The sequence below is a fragment of the Enhydra lutris genome, unplaced genomic scaffold (genome assembly GCF_002288905.1).
Source record: "Enhydra lutris kenyoni isolate GAN:26980312 unplaced genomic scaffold, ASM228890v2 scaffoldscaffold42, whole genome shotgun sequence".
Taxonomy (NCBI): domain Eukaryota; kingdom Metazoa; phylum Chordata; class Mammalia; order Carnivora; family Mustelidae; genus Enhydra; species Enhydra lutris.
The window spans coordinates 9,895,320-9,910,824 of record NW_019154126.1 but is presented as its reverse complement, the minus strand read 5'-3'; the positions used below and the strand labels follow the sequence as shown (position 1 = coordinate 9,910,824).

At 41.1% G+C, this 15,505-nt stretch overlaps 2 protein-coding genes across 2 annotated transcripts in view; both read left to right on the top strand.

The window, feature by feature from the left end:
• The first annotated feature begins 108 nt into the window (after window positions 1–108).
• The window catches only part of LOC111155553 (heat shock protein family A (Hsp70) member 14), a 38,210-nt gene continuing 22,813 nt past the window's right edge, over window positions 109–15,505 (top strand). Inside the window, exons 1-8 of the mRNA XM_022515769.1 lie at window positions 109–265; window positions 1,584–1,664; window positions 1,739–1,821; window positions 10,171–10,219; window positions 10,355–10,460; window positions 11,293–11,383; window positions 12,365–12,469; window positions 13,558–13,719. Coding sequence (XP_022371477.1) covers window positions 209–265; window positions 1,584–1,664; window positions 1,739–1,821; window positions 10,171–10,219; window positions 10,355–10,460; window positions 11,293–11,383; window positions 12,365–12,469; window positions 13,558–13,719 — 734 coding nt within the window. The 5' untranslated portion in view covers window positions 109–208. The remainder of the gene's footprint in view (window positions 266–1,583; window positions 1,665–1,738; window positions 1,822–10,170; window positions 10,220–10,354; window positions 10,461–11,292; window positions 11,384–12,364; window positions 12,470–13,557; window positions 13,720–15,505) is intronic.
• On the top strand, window positions 3,121–6,497 carry LOC111155554 (zinc finger and SCAN domain-containing protein 20-like). The gene is made up of 2 exons (XM_022515770.1): window positions 3,121–4,590; window positions 5,107–6,497. The coding sequence occupies exons 1-2, from the start codon at window positions 4,029–4,031 to the stop codon at window positions 5,628–5,630; spliced, it is 1,086 nt and encodes a 361-aa protein (XP_022371478.1). The 5' UTR covers window positions 3,121–4,028; the 3' UTR covers window positions 5,631–6,497.

Sequence of the window (15,505 nt, the reverse complement as noted above, 5' to 3'; positions counted from 1 at the left end):
CAGTAAAGCTATTCGCCCGCAGTCTGAAAGGAAAGGCGAAACCTTCACGCTGATTGGTGGCGACGCGGGAGGCCGCGGCGGATGGACCGGACGCAGTGGGCGGGCGGGAACGTGAAGTTTCCGCGGTGCCTGATGGGGCTGTTCCGAGGCCCGAAGCTGTTGCCACAGGGAGACCACTCGTTACTGCTGCCGCCTTCTCTGCCGCCTCATGGCGGCCATCGGAGTTCACCTTGGCTGTACATCAGCCTGCGTGGCCGTCTATAAGGTGAGGGACTGGGGGAGCTGGGCTCCAGCCTGATGGCCCCGAGTTCTCCGGCTGCGGGGCAAGTCCTTTGGTTTCTTGTGGGGTTGTGAACAGCGTGTCGCCGGCCTAGGAATGTTTTGCGGAAAGGTATTATTGCGGGGAATCTGGAGCTGAAGGACCGGGCGGACCTGGCCTGGTCCTCCGCAGCTCCTCGGAAAAGGCTGCTGCGCCTTGGCAGAGGTCGTGAGGACGCGGGCGCGCTGGGTCCGGGAACGTCCGGGCCGTAAGGGGCCTGCAGGGGGGCGGTCCCGGGAACGTCAGGGCCTCTGGAGGCCCAGAGGGATCTCGGGGGCGTCGTGGGCACTGGAGGCTCGGAGTCGGGCGGACCAGGGGACGTCAGGGCAGCAGGAGGCCTGGAGGGTCTCGGGGACATGAGGGCCGCGGGAGGCCGGGAGAGGGGCGGTTCTGGAGACGTCAGGGCCTCAGGAGGCCGGGAGAGGTCTCGAGGACCTCGTGGGTTCTGGACGCCGGAAGAGGGGCGGTCCCGGGAAATGTCTGGGCAGCAGGGGGCCTGGGAGGTCTCGGAGATGTCAGAGCGGCAGGAGGCCCCGGAGGGGGATGGTCCCCGGGGACCGCAGGGCTGCTGCTGGCCGGGAGGTGGGCCTGAACATTCCGACCCGGAGGTTTTCAAAGGTTTGCCAGGAAAGGACCTGCTGGTCGAGATCTGGAACTGGAATTGATGATCCCGCGAAGCTCGTGAAGCGAGTTGGTGGTGCATGCTCTACTGACTTGACCTTTCTTGAATGAGGGGGCTTAACAAGGAACTGTAGTCCGCTTCTCAACAGTAGGGAGGTGGAAGGAACAATAATAATGAACTCCCCTGATATTAGTCTTGCATTTAAATGTCAAGTGATTTGGAAGGAAAAACCAAAGGGATTTAGTGTGCTACCTCATCATATGTAGAAAAAGGAAGAAAGATGTATTTGTCAGGAAAGAAAGAAAACTGGAAAGGGTGATATAAGTCTTATTATTGTATACAGGAAGGTTATTATGTTTGATCCAATTATTGACTAGAGCAGATTGAAAAAATGAGGCAGTTGTTTGTGAAATGTTGACCTTATATAAAATCTAGGAAATTAATAATGGCAATTAAATCTGCAAGTTTAAAGTATTGATACAGTGGTTTTTTTCCTACAGGTATAGCAATGTAAAACTGACCCGCATATGTCTGATGAGACAGTGTGTGTGTGTGTGTGTGTGTGTGTGTCTATGTGTCTATATCCCCCCCCCCCCTTCAAAAGATTACTAATAAATAGAGTTGTGTATTTTTTTTTTCCAGGATGGCCGGGCTGATGTGGTTGCAAATGATGCAGGTGACAGAGTTACTCCAGCTGTTGTTGCTTACACAGAAAATGAAGAGGTACTATTCTCCTCATGTTTGTATTTTTGAAATAAGTAAAATTACATGCATTGTAATATGCTGTTCTTTTTCAGGTTGTTGGATTGGCAGCAAAACAGAGTAGAATAAGAAATATTTCAAATACAGTAATGAAAGTAAAGCAGATCCTTGGCAGAAGGTATGGAATAAAATAATACTTTTACATATGGAAATAAAATGTATTCATACATTCTAAGCATAACGTGAAATGAAACTAGAAACATCAGTTTGGTTTTTTTGTTGCTTTTTATGATTGAATCATTTCAGAGATTATCCCAGTAGGCTCTTTCTTTTGATGATTAGTGTTGTATTTTCTCAGGGATGGGATTCACTTGTTTTTTTGCCCAGAGATCTGTTTTTACTGATAAATGCCAACGTTCGTATAGTTTGATAATGTTTCATTTAGAAGTGGTAATTTGGACTTTTCATCTTTTTACATGACAGAGGGAACTTGAAAGATTTTGTGGGAATTTGAAGTCTATTCTGCACTGTAGCTGACTTTTGCAAAATTTGTTACAATTGGTCATAATTTATATAGAAGCTATTGATTTTCTTTCTCAGGTCCTTTTGTGACACTTTCTGGGAACTAACTTTTCCAGTTGGCTTACAAATTTAATCATTAGAGAAACAGCTTAATTAACATCTTAAGTAAGAATCAGGTTAATCATCTGTTGTATCTTTAATTAAAAGATTAAAGAGGCTTGCTTCTCCAGACTTCTGTCTCCTCAAATTATAGATTACCATAATAATTAGGGGTTTTCATTTTCACTGGAGTAGTAATACTTGATACAGTGTTTTTAAATTTTCAAAGTGCTTTCACATCTATTATTTAATCCTCTCAAATCCTTAAAAGATTGGTAAGGCAGGTTTTATTCCTCCCCATTTGTAGATGAGAAAATCAAGACACTAGAAGTTATGGAATTGCTTGGTTAGTGAGGGGGGTGAGCTAGATAGGACTGCAGTTCAGGACTTCTAACTCTTAGCCCCAAGTTCATCTTCCCTTTCTGCTTTGTTCAGTTGAGAATTTAAGTATAAAAGCCCCATGTTGATCTTGGGATTTGGGGGTTATGGATAAATCTAATATTTATTTCTTTCATACATACAGATATTTTTTGTTATCCCTTACCTGTATTTAGTTAAATTGAACTTGATTTATTTTTTTCCTTAGGGTATTTGTGCAGTAAGTCAAAATGATATTTTGGACAGAATTTAAATTTTTGTGATGATAAATATATTCCCCTCTCCGTTTATGTGTTGACAAAATTGAATATTGCGCATATTGAAAATAAATCAATTGGTGTCAAAATTTGCAGGTTATAAAATCTCTAAAAAGCTCTAGATGGCTTTGAAGCTATATTGACTAAAAGAAGCCGACAGTATGGACTTTTTTCAATTAAATTTTTTATTTTGAGATCATTGTAAATTTACATACTGTTGTAAGAAATAATACAGAAAGACTCAACGTATTACTGGATTTACCACTTCCTCTGGATGCTAATATCTTGGAGAACTAGAGTACAGTATCACAACCAGGATACTGACATTGATACAGTCAAAATACAGAACATTTCTGTAGATCTAGCTCCTGGTGGCCCTGTTGGATTTTGCTATTTTAGGGCAGATGATCAGAGTAATGATATGGTTGTGTTCTGCCATACTATGCAAAATCTTTGTATTGTCAGGAAGAAATTAAGCTTACTTTTCTGGCCCCCAAAGTTATCTTTTAACAAAGTGCCATGGTGACGGTCAGATGTAATATGTAACCACAGCAGGCTGCTGAGGCCAAGGCTGGTAAAGGATGAGTGCTCTTCAGACCTGCTGTTCCACCATGGTCCTGCTGGCACTTCTCTAGAGCGAACTGTCTCTTGGACCAGGTATTTCCACCTTAGCCTACTTACAAGACAGTGGTGATTTTTACAGATAGACACAGTTGTACCAGGTCTCAGCCTCAGAAGCACTCTCTCTCTTTTGTGGAGGAGTCGATCCCCTTTTACCAAGCCAGTAATGTCCTTTTGAGCTCTTGGTCCAGTACCTGTCCTGGGCGAACCCTCACAGTTGGGCTTTCTTGGTCTTGGCGTCCTGCCTGTTTGCGTCCTACTCACAGGTAGCACCACCTAACTTGCTGCCACAGTTATCCTTACACCCTCCCTGTAACTCTCATTCCCCTATGGCCTTCCAGCCAGAAATGCGGTCCTTGGACCTGGCTTCTCAACAATTAGCCCCGAGAGGGAAGAATCGGCTGGCTCCTGGAAGTACACTGAGAGCACACAGAGCTTCCCCACACCTTCAGACTTGCACCTTGCAGCCCAGGAGCTTCCTGCAGCTAGCCTTCCTTCCCGGTCCACTATGGCCAGTTCCAATAGCAGTGCGGGCATCCGATGGTCCCGGCAGGAGACGCGAACTCTTCTCTCCATACTAGGCGAGGCAGAGTATATCCAGCGCCTCCAGACTGTGCATCATAATGCGGATGTCTATCAGGCTGTGTCTAAGCGAATGCAGCAGGAAGGCTTCCGCCGCACCGAACGTCAGTGCCGCTCCAAGTTTAAAGTTCTGAAGGCGTTGTATTTAAAGGCGTACGTTGCCCATGCCACGAGTGTGGGTGATCCGCCGCACTGTCCATTTTATGATACGTTGGATCAGCTTCTCCGAAATCAGATAGTGACTGACCCAGACAACTTAATGGAGGATGCTGCTTGGGCCAAGCACTGTGATCAGAACCTAGTGGCCTCTGACACCCCAGGGGAGGAGGGCACCAGCCTTCTCAGAGCAAAAAGGACTCAGGCAGCAGATCATCAGCCTATCTTGAAAACAGTTAAGGAATCAGATGAGGATTGTCAACTGAGAATCAGTGACCAGATGCGAGAAACCAGTGACCTCGAGGACTCCTGGGATGAATCCTCGGGTGCAGGTAACTCCCAAGCATGTGAAGGATTGGGGTACCAGAGTCACTTGGTTCTAAACAGCAGCATATATTTGGATGGTGTTCTCTTCAACCTTGTCTCCATTTCTGACCCCTGCCCTCTGTTTTTTAAGCCTTCTCGTAAGGTAAGGGGCTCCAGGTCTTCAAAAGCAATGACCCTAGGTATATAAGGTATTAGATCTTTTGAAATGTGGAAAAAGTACTCTTTAGAACCAGACTCGATTTGGCATTATTTATAGTGGGTGCATAGGAACGTGAGAATTGAGATTGGGTTGGCGGCTACGTGGAAAGGGGTTCAAGAAGGCAGCGGGGAGGTTTTGGAGGGAAGATAACGGTCGGCAGAAGTGTCCAGACCAAGGCATTGAAATCTTCCCAACCCCTTGTGGAAAGAGGCCTTTCCAGGAACTACCACAGTGTTGTAATTGTCTCTCAGCTCCGCTGCTGGCTCCAAGCATTCCCTTCACAGGAATGTCCTCTTTGCAACATTGTTGCTTTGTTTTTCAGGGTGCTCTCAAGGGACCCCCAGCTACAGCAGTTCCCACCACCTTTTCAGAGGTGCAGTTGCTCCCTGTCAGAGCAGCCCCATGACCAGACTGGGTGTGTCCAGTGAGCCCAGTCCCTGCGCCAGTACCAGCCGGAACACTCCTGGGGTGGCCTCCACACAGCGGCCTCCGGTCGTCTCCTCCAGAGTTCCTTTTGTTTCTGGTGGGGATAGGCCTTTGACCAGTGAGCCCCCTCCAAGGTGGGCGAGGCGAAGAAGGCGGTCAGTGGCCAGGACTATTGCAGCTGAGTTGGCAGAAAACAGGAGGTTGGCACGAGAACTTTCAAAGCGTGAGGAAGAAAAATTGGACAGGCTGATTGCTATTGGTGAGGAGGCCAGTGCTCAACAAGATACTGCCAACGAGCTCCGCAGGGATGCCGTGATCGCAGTCAGACGCTTGGCAACGGCAGTGGAAGAGGCCACCGGTGCTTTTCAGCTAGGGCTTGAAAAATTGCTTCAGAGGTTAATTTCAAATACCAAAAGTTAGGAGTTGATTGCAAAAGAGTCTCTTTCCTAAACTGGTAGAAGCCCAGGTCCCACACCTGCCTTTTGGTACCCTGGCTCCTTTTACAGGTCCTTCGGGAAAAAGAGCGGATGAACCATTAATACACAGGGTGGCAGGAAGATCCACACTAGTTACTTTCCCCAAGCTTCTCCACTAATTGAAAGACCTCTCGTATGTGTGAGGAGCGGTCTCCTAGAAAACAGATGGAGCCGAGTCCAGAGCGCTAGTTAGCTGTGGCTTTCCCTCTGACGCAAGGCAGTTTAGTTTACCTCTACATCAGTTTCCTCATCTGTAAAATGGGGGCTAGGTAATAACTCCTGACCTGCCTACCTCACAGGGTTGTTGTGAGGATCAAATGGCTAATAGATGTGAAAGAGTTTGAAAGTTTAAAAGCACTACACACTATATACATATAAGTTATTAATGCATCTGACCTTGGCTGAGGTAAGGCTAGGGTGAGGCACATTAGTTGACAAGATACAGAAGTACGGTGTATACCATGACCTCATTGCTTGAATCTTTACTAGTTTAACTTGACTGATTCTTGTAAGATCTTCATTTTTTTAATTCCTCTGTGTAGCTCATTAGGCTAATATAGATATATGTATTTGTACCTTTATCTCTTATGTTTTCACTGCTGTGTCTGTGACATACCTGCGAGTAAGCACTCAGTGGTCAAACCATCATTCCCTCCGTTTTACTAGTTCTTAGTGTCTTAACACTATAAAGATATAATTCAGAATGGACAGGGAGCCACAGTTGTGTGTTATGATTCATATTGATAATCTCTAATGAGGTATTGGCTGTTTTATAAAACATTAAATGTAAGTAAATTCTTTGCATTCCATATCCTTTGGGTCCCTTTATATGCATAATTACGTGTCTTTAGGTTGGGTATCATTTGAACAACATGTGGAAACAATTTAGAATCTGTTTTCCAAATGCTTTTAGCTAATTTTCGTTCTGTTCTGTTAGCCTTTTTTCTGTCTCACATGTTACAGAAAGCAAGCCCTGGAAAACTGTCCTAGGGAGCTTTGCAAAATCACTTTTTCTCATACTGTAAACAGACGTTCACCTTGTTAATGGCATATGGTGGAAGAGGACAGCTTTGGGAACAATTGAGGATGGTGTGGATAGAGACTGCCTGCAGAGTTAACTGCTTTTAAGCACAAAGCCCTCAACAGACACATCCCCTTCCCTCCCAAAGCATACATACTTCTCTAGGAGATATGAAGGTGTTGAGCCATATTCCAGTTTACTTCAGGAGGAATGCCATTACTGGCCATCATCAAACTAACTTAAAGCTTTTAAGTGGTTTAGTCAGGACTTTCAGGAGATACAAATAGGAGCCTTGGAATTTAAAAGGCTTTCCTCCAGTCTACAGGCTAAGAATAAATAAATAAAACAAGTGTAGGCATGTTTGAAGATATTTTGTTTTATATTTTGTAGGCTTGGGTGCTTACCTAAAAGCTGGCAATGTAGATCCATAGAGAAATAGTCAAAACAATAGTGGGAATATGCCTGGAACCCTGAATAGAGGGCAAGCGAGCAAACTGTTCTGATGAGTGGGAGTTGAATGTAGAAGGCAGCTGGTGTGGTAGAACACACTGGACTCCAGTTAGAACTGGGTTCTAACCCTGTCACAGTTTGTTATATCAGGTAGATGACTTGCCCTGTTTGTGCCTCAGTTTCTCTAAAAGGAGAGATTTGTACTAGATGACTTTTCTAGTACCTTCCAGTTCTAAAAAAAATTGTCATAAGTGGCATAACAAAAAAAGGCGAAGTGAAATTTTAATTGCAGTGTTTTCAGCTACGGCCACATATTGTATGTTTGAATTATTGGTAACAATTGTATTTTAAGGAAGCATTCTGTGATCTTAGTATTTATTAATATACTCCGCTTAAATAAGCATCACACCATACATAGATTCCTTGCTTTAAAGAAGCATATCCTAAGGCAGTGAAATGGGTATATATCTATACATGTGCATTTTCTCAAATCATTTTAGGCCTTTATATGGAGGGATGTGTGTCATTTATAACTGGATAACACTAATGTAGATATGTAGACTTTCTGGAAAAACAGGGCAGTACTTGAAGGAGAGTTAGGCCTGTACTATATTAATCTATTAATGGTAGCAAGGTACATAGGCAGGGATTTATTTGAGATAAGAGAAGTGCTAAAGAACAAAAGTGGAGTAAAACTCGGAAGGTAGTATCGTGAAAATCTTTTGGGCGAAATAACCTTCACGTGAGAATAAAACTAAAGTGAAAATTCTTAATGAAATAAACAGAAAAAGAGGCGAAATATTGTTAAGGGGAGGCCCCATGAGGGAGAACAAGCTCAGAAATCCTGCCTAAGCTCTAGGCCCAGCCATTCGTATCTGCCCGTCTTTTGGCAGGTCATTTTACCATTCTGTGACTCAGGTTCCTCACCCACAGAGGGAGAAATGAATGACCCTCCTACCTACCTCACAGGAATGTCGTGAGGGCCAATTGAACAGATGAATGTAAAAACACTTTCAGACACAGAAGGCGCCGTGTTGTGACAGTAACGGGGAAGAAGACCCTGGGGCACCTTAGTGCTGCGCGTGCCAGGTCCGACGGCCTGCTGACGGTGCAAGAGACATTTAAGGAAGGACGAGGAGGAGAAAGTGGCGTTGCTTGTAGAGGTGGTGATACAGTGGTGGGATTAACACTCGGCCACCTAAAGACCATGATGTAAATGAGGTGCTGTGTATGCCAACTTCCCACCGTCCTTTGTGTTTCTGTTAAGTGATTTAATCCTGATGTGGACAAATAAAGTTTTCCCTTGTATGTACTTGTGGGTCAGTCCGCTGCTTTCTGGCGATATCCATGACCATGTCTTGTCACGTCCACGCTCTGCTTTCTTTTTCTTTACCAGCTAATCCCCAGGGTCTCGCCTGTATCTGGCTCTAAGAGCTTTCTGTGCTTCCTGTCCTCACACGAGAAGGACCCTCTTTGCAGGGCAGTTGAGAAGTAATTTTCCATTTCTAAAAGTTCTTTAAATTCCATAATATAGGCTTTCCTGGCAAATTACCTTGTCTAAGATAGCTCACAGATAGTTTACAGATAACAGGGTAAATTGTCCAGGGTAGGTTGACTAAAATTCTCTTCTGAAGAAAACAGCTGTTAAGTGTCACGCTGAAATTACATTGGTGCAAAAAAATTACAATGGGTAGACTTCATCTTTTTTTCTTACTCTTAACATAGTTGTCCAGGATGTAGTCTAAATACTGGATTATTGGATTTAGAGGAAGGAAGGGAGGGAGGACTGAGGTGAAAAGAATACTAAACTTCGTATTAAAGATCTGGATTCCAGTCCTTCTGCCATGAATTAACCCTGTGACTTAGGGCAAGCTCCTTACCTGTTTTCCTCTCTATCAAGTTTTAGGTTATAGAGAAGGAAGTATGAGGGATCTTCAAGTGTTCTAGACAGATTTCTGAGCTGCATGAGTCCATCAGAAACCCCTTTTGTCTTCCTCTTGTTTACACAGGTTAGGGTCCTCAGGTGTTCAGTAACGGCAGCAGATAGTCCCTATTCATTTCCAACTCCTCTTACTAAAACTGATCCGTGGACGGAATAGCTATACCTTGGAAGAAGGGTTAACTGGAAGGGTTTACTTTAATTTCTAGATGAAATTAAGCGAAGGATGAGCGACTCCTATCACTGCTCAAAGGGGCAGGAGTACTTAAGTCCTTTACCTTCTTACTGGGAGGCAGTTGATAAAGTGCAAACAGCAGAAGACTGACTAGAGAAGACCCCTTACTAGCTTATAAGTCACTGATTCCCTAAGGACCTCTTTTCTCTAAAAGAATACCTGCTGAATTAACCCCACTTAAGTGTTGTGAAGATCAAGTGAGGTAATAATAGGTAAGAACATTTCTGTAGTCTGCTCAAATTGGTATTTTGCGCAACATTACACCCATTGTTACTTTTTTCATTTCCATACACATTTATTTACTACTTAATTTGTATGGGACATTATAGATCTATGTACCTGCAGGATATTGCTCCTTTCCATTTACAACGTGTGTACTTTTGCTCAGTTTTTTTGACGTTGCATGTTGATTCATCTTCAGAAGCTAAGAAACAAAGATGGTGCTAGGTGTTCTGGTTTGCCCTTACTTTGAAATATTTTCTTGCCCTTTTCATCTCCGGGATTGGGGCTTCAAGATCATAGCTGAGAGAGTATACGACATAAAATCACTGATACTATGAAAAATTACCCCGAATGTATAGCATCTGTTAATAGCAAGATCAGAACAAATAAGAGCTATTAACTTTCAGATGTAAAGATTAACACTTTAATAGAATCACTAACCATTATAAATACTATATCCATTTAATCCTATCCTCTATATCATGATTTGTTAATACTAGACAACTTAATAATTGCTTGTATTTTTATATTTGTTTAGTGGTATGGAAAAATATAATCTTTAAATATTACACATCAACAATACTGATTTTAATATTTATCTTTATCTTTATGGACAGCTCTGATGATCCACAGGCTCAGAAATACATCAAGGAAAGTAAATGTTTAGTGAGTATGGTTCCATTATTACCTCTCTATTACACGAAGTAATTGCCAAAGTCATAACCTATAATATTATTTTGAAATTCTGTATTTTTATTAAAATTATTCCTCATCTAACACACTTAACAATTTCCTTGATAGGTCATTGAAAAAAATGGAAAGTTACGATACGAAGTAGATACCGGAGAAGGAACAAAGTTTGTTAACCCAGAAGATGTTGCCAGACTGATATTTAGTAAGATGAAAGGTATTGAGCAAAAGATCTTTTAAAAGTTGACCTTAAAAAAAAAGTTAGAGGTGTTTCTTGATCTGGAGAGAAACAGGGTGATGGAACAGATGAAGGAGACCTAACACTAGATCTGTCTGGGCCACTACCTAGCCGCGTGTGACCTTGATTAACGAGTTCCTTCCCCAACTTCAGTTGTCTTAGAAGTAACGTTATGGATGGGGCCAGGTTAGCATTTTCACAGCTTCTTAAAGTGAAGTGACCAAATAAGTTTGGTGAAGAATGAACATTTTATCTCAAGATTTAACTCAACATTTAGCTCAAGATTAACAGTGCTCCTTGAACAGTTATTTAGGCAGATGAAGCAGGTCTGGCTTACCACCACTTCTGACGAAGGCTCGAAGCTGAGTGGCCTGCTGTGGAACAGTTTGGAAAATTCTGGAGTGCAGTATTTATAAGGCTCACTTCAGCTCTGGAATTACCTTATAAATTTTTGGGATGGAAGGCAGCTTTTTAATGTGTTGAACTAATATGCTGCTTTTCTTCACACTCATGGATTAGCAGCTCATTCTTAATGGAACCAGGCTAATTTGGGAGAGAGTTGCCATTTTTGAAGCCTAAGAGCCAGGCTTTTTGGAAAGTACCTAGTTCCACGTCCACAAACTTCCAAAACCACAGAAAGTTCTGCATGATTTAAGAGAGCGAGGGAAGAAAATGAGTGTGGTGGGCAATCAGGTGAATTGGAAAATCTTTACAGAGAGAAGGTCTTTGGCACAAATTAGTAAACTGCACAAAGTGTCGTGATTTTTTTTTTTTGTCATTGGAATTTATTTTTATATTTTTTTATACACAGAAACAGCACATTCTGTACTGGGCTCAGATGCAAATGATGTAGTTATTACTGTTCCATTTGATTTTGGAGAAAAGCAAAAAAATGCTCTTGGGTAAGTTTATCTTATTTGCTTAAAGGAAATAGATTTCATATCATAATGTAGTAAAAGGTAAAATTGTATTTGAAAATACCTTTGGCGATAAAATTGTATTTGTAAATAGATGATTATAGTTACATATATAAATAATATGGTAGAAAGTCTAGTAATGATCATTAATATTTCCTGTCTTTTATGAAATGCCAAAAGAACATAAAATTAGATGTACCTTATTAATTGTTTCAATTGGAAATGTTTTTAATTACCAGGTTAAGTGGTTTACGTGGTAATTATATAAAAATACAGTTTTTTGCAATGAAAATATTTGCAATAATTTCTTTACCTTAGATCTTTACATCTAAGTTGGGGGGGCACCTGGGTAGCTCAGTCAGTTAAATGTCTGCCTTTGGCTCAGGTCATGATCCCGAGGTCCTGGGATTGAGCCCCACATCAGGCTCCCTGTTCCGCAAGGAATCTGCTTCTCCCTTTCCCTCTGCTCCTCTTGCTCACTCTCTCTCTCTGTGTCAAATAAAAAAAATCTTAAAAAAAAAAAAAAGTTGGGTTTAGTTTTTAGTTTTTATGGGTCATTATTCAGTTATAATTGGCAACCATGCATGCCTTTTCCTTGAGGATAGAGTCTCATGTGGGACTTCAGCAAGCATCAGAGTTGCTTCTGGGACAGATAATTGCATTATTTACTTGAATTTGTGGGATATTAAAACTGTGACCCTAAGTTAAAGAAATTGGAGAGTTCCAAAATGTATTATAAATTTGTTTATTAATTTATGTATCTTTATTAAGTTATAATTAATTACATTATTAATTAAATTTGTTTATTATTAATCTCTAAAGTTTATAAGCATGGGCATTTTTGAGAGCTTTCCTTTTCCTTACCTCATATATGCACACGTTATTTTCTTTGTTAACAAAATACTTGAACATGTTGTATTGATGAACATGTTGATATTAAATTTATTGAACGCAAATCATCCACAGGGAAGCAGCTAGAGCTGCTGGGTTTAATGTTTTGCGGTTAATCCATGAACCATCTGCAGCTCTTCTGGCTTATGGAATTGGACAAGACTGCCCCACCGGAAAAAGGTAAAAACCATATTTGCAGCTTTAAGGTTTTCAGTACAGAAAATATTTTAGATTACTACATTTATATCAGTAGGGATTATTATATAAATAAAGCCTTTATGAATAAAAAGATCCTGAAACTGCATTGGAGATTTTCAAATAGATGAGAAAGACGTCCTAGGAGAGCAGAGAAAGGACATAATGAGAGGGAAAACTGAGCTTTCCTAGCCTTCTCTTATCACTCATGTTATCTTTATTGGAGAAAGCTTTGAAATTTACAAGCCCGACTAAATTCTAGCTCAGGCTAGGGCACTGTTAATTTTTCCATCAATTCCAATTATTAAACATGTTTAGAAACTGAGTACTTTTACATACATTTTTCTTGGCATGAGATGGGGAGAGTCCGGCATAAGATTTGAGATGTCTTTTAGTAATAACATAGTAAGACATACTCCTAATTTAGTTGTCAAAACTTGTCTTAATAGAACGGACAGGGGCACCTTTAGGGAGGGAGATTAAACAGATGTGCCAATTTTTCCTAGTTGTTTCACCTTACTCATATTTCACAGCTAGAAAAACTAATATGTTTAAATCAGTACGAAAACAGTTTTAGGTGAACTAGATAATCATAGCATATCAGAAATCAGCTTCTAGTTTTACATATGTTTGATTTTTATAGAACGTGTTATTATAGTAGTTACTTGGTCAATATTAGCACATAAAATTTCTATATTTAATTCTCTTACGATTTGTTATAATCACAAATCTCTGCTTGGAAAGGTTAGTATCTTGCACTGTATATTAATTATACTGGAATTAAGAAAGAAAAGAAAATTTAGTATCTTGAACTCTGGTTACTCAGAAAAATCAAATTTTACTAGTACAACTAAGTAAAAACAAACTTTGGCTTTGAGTCAGGAGATATGGGTTATGGTTTCTAGGTTTAATTCAGCACTAAGTGATGACCATGGACAACTGAGTTGACTCGTGTGAGATTTTCAGTTTCCTTATTATGATTAGGGATTAAACTAAGTTAACTTCTAATGTCTAACCTACCTTTAAAACGGTGTGATTCTCTCATAACTTACTCAAGTTATGTTTCTTTTAAGCAATATTTTGGTGTTTAAACTTGGAGGAACATCCTTATCTGTCAGTGTCATGGAAGTGAACAGTGGAATATACCGTGTTCTTTCAACGAACACTGATGATAACATCGGAGGTACACATTTCACAGAAACCTTAGCACAGTACCTAGCTTCGGAGTTTCAGAGGTGAGTATTAATGGACTTGATGATGGTTTTTTGTTTTTTTTTTTTAAAGATTTTATTTATTTATTTGACAGACAGATATCACACTTCAGGCAGAGAGGCAGGCAGAAAGAGACGGAGAAGCAGGCTCCACGCTGTGCAGAGAGCCTGACGCGGGACTCAATCCCAGGATCATGACCTGAGCCAAAGGCAGAGGCTTTAACCCACTGAGCCACCCAGGCGCCCTTGATGATGTTTTGATTGAAGTTTCTCTTCAGGGTTTTTGTTTTGTTTTTTTCTGTTTTAAATTGCACTGCTTGGAAGGAGGACCTATTTTTCGTTTTTATTTTCCAGTGCGTTGGATATTTTCACGTCGGTGTTATCCTGTGCTCTCCCAGCATTTGCAGGGAAGCAGAGGCCAAGTTGCGCAGCACAGTGTGCTCAGACTTTTCATTTAGTGCGAGGGCCCACCAGATGTTGAACAGTGTGATCTTGGGTCTCCAAGTTCAAATTCTTAATTCCTCAGGTGCTGCTATTATGTCTAGATAAAGGAGGGTACAGGCACTGAGGGCTCACTACCTTCTAAACAAATTTGAAAAGGTTAGAGCTGATAAAGAATACATTATGTCATGGTCACATCCTAGTGAATTAGTGTCTTTGGAGTGTTTATTTAATTACTAACCTGCTGTCACAAGGAATATTTCAATTTTGTTCCTGGGTGTAATTATTCCATTCAAAATCATGAGCCAAATAAATAAAGCTTATATTTTAGACATTGCCACTCTTAAAAAAAAATTTGGGGGGGGGGTGCAAAAACAGTATTTTCATCAGTTTGACTAAACTGGGTAAAAAAACATCTTGAAAAAGAGGTAGGTTCTCACTTGTTTCGTAAAGACCTATACTGTTTTTTGTTATGAGGTGCTTCAACTCCAGGGTAAGACGTTGTTCATTTGACTATCAGTTCCAGTTATTATACATGTTTAGAGACAAAGCCAAGTAATTTTAACAATTACCTTGTGTTGGGGATAGAGAAATGGTAATTTTACATATTTTATATGTGTCAAATTTCTTTAAAGAAGCCCTTTTAGAGGCACCTGGGTGGCTCAGTCAGTTAAGCGTCTGCCTTCAGCTCAGGTCGTGATCCCAGAATCCTGGGATCGAACCCCATGATTGGTGGGGAAGCCTGCTTCTCTCTCTCACTCTCCCTGTTGGTGCGCTCTTTCTCGTGCTCTCTCTCTGTCGAATAAATAAATAAAATCTTAGGGGAAAAAAAAAACCCTTTTAGTTTTTTTGGTTTTTTTTTAGTGCTGGACCGATCATTTTATACCATTAAACTGTGATTGTGCTGCATTTATAAACGGAGAGAGATAGAAGACCTTGACCTGGTCACAATAGATCTCTGTCACCCTCTTGTTTATCGCTTCTGCCAAAAGATGGTAGCTACTCTACTTCTTCAAAGGACAGTCTGTTATTATGGTCACAGAATTTAGCAATTCCAAGTATCAAAAATACTCATTTCTTTTTCTTGAGGAGACTCTTAATTGCAAAGAATTTTTTTTTTTTTTTAAAGATTTTATTTATTTATTTGACAGAGAGAGATCACAAGTAGACAGAGAGGCAGGCAGAGAGAGAGAGAGAGAAGCAGGCTCCCTGCTGAGCAGTGAGCCCGATGCGGGACTCGATCCCAGGACCCCGAGATCATGACCTGAGCCGAAGGCAGCGGCCTAACCCACTGAGCCACCCAGGCGCCCTAATTGCAAAGAATTTATTCAGACATTTTGAAGGGTTTTAAAGCTAGTTACTAAAATCT

Bases quoted from the DNA above. Each gene is read 5' to 3' on its own strand.
- LOC111155554 (XM_022515770.1), top strand. From the start codon at position 4,029: ATGGCCAGTTCCAATAGCAGTGCGGGCATCCGATGGTCCCGGCAGGAG. The intron at 4,591-5,106 runs GTAACTCCCAAG...TTTGTTTTTCAG, and splicing joins GGATGAATCCTCGGGTGCAG to GGTGCTCTCAAGGGACCCCC.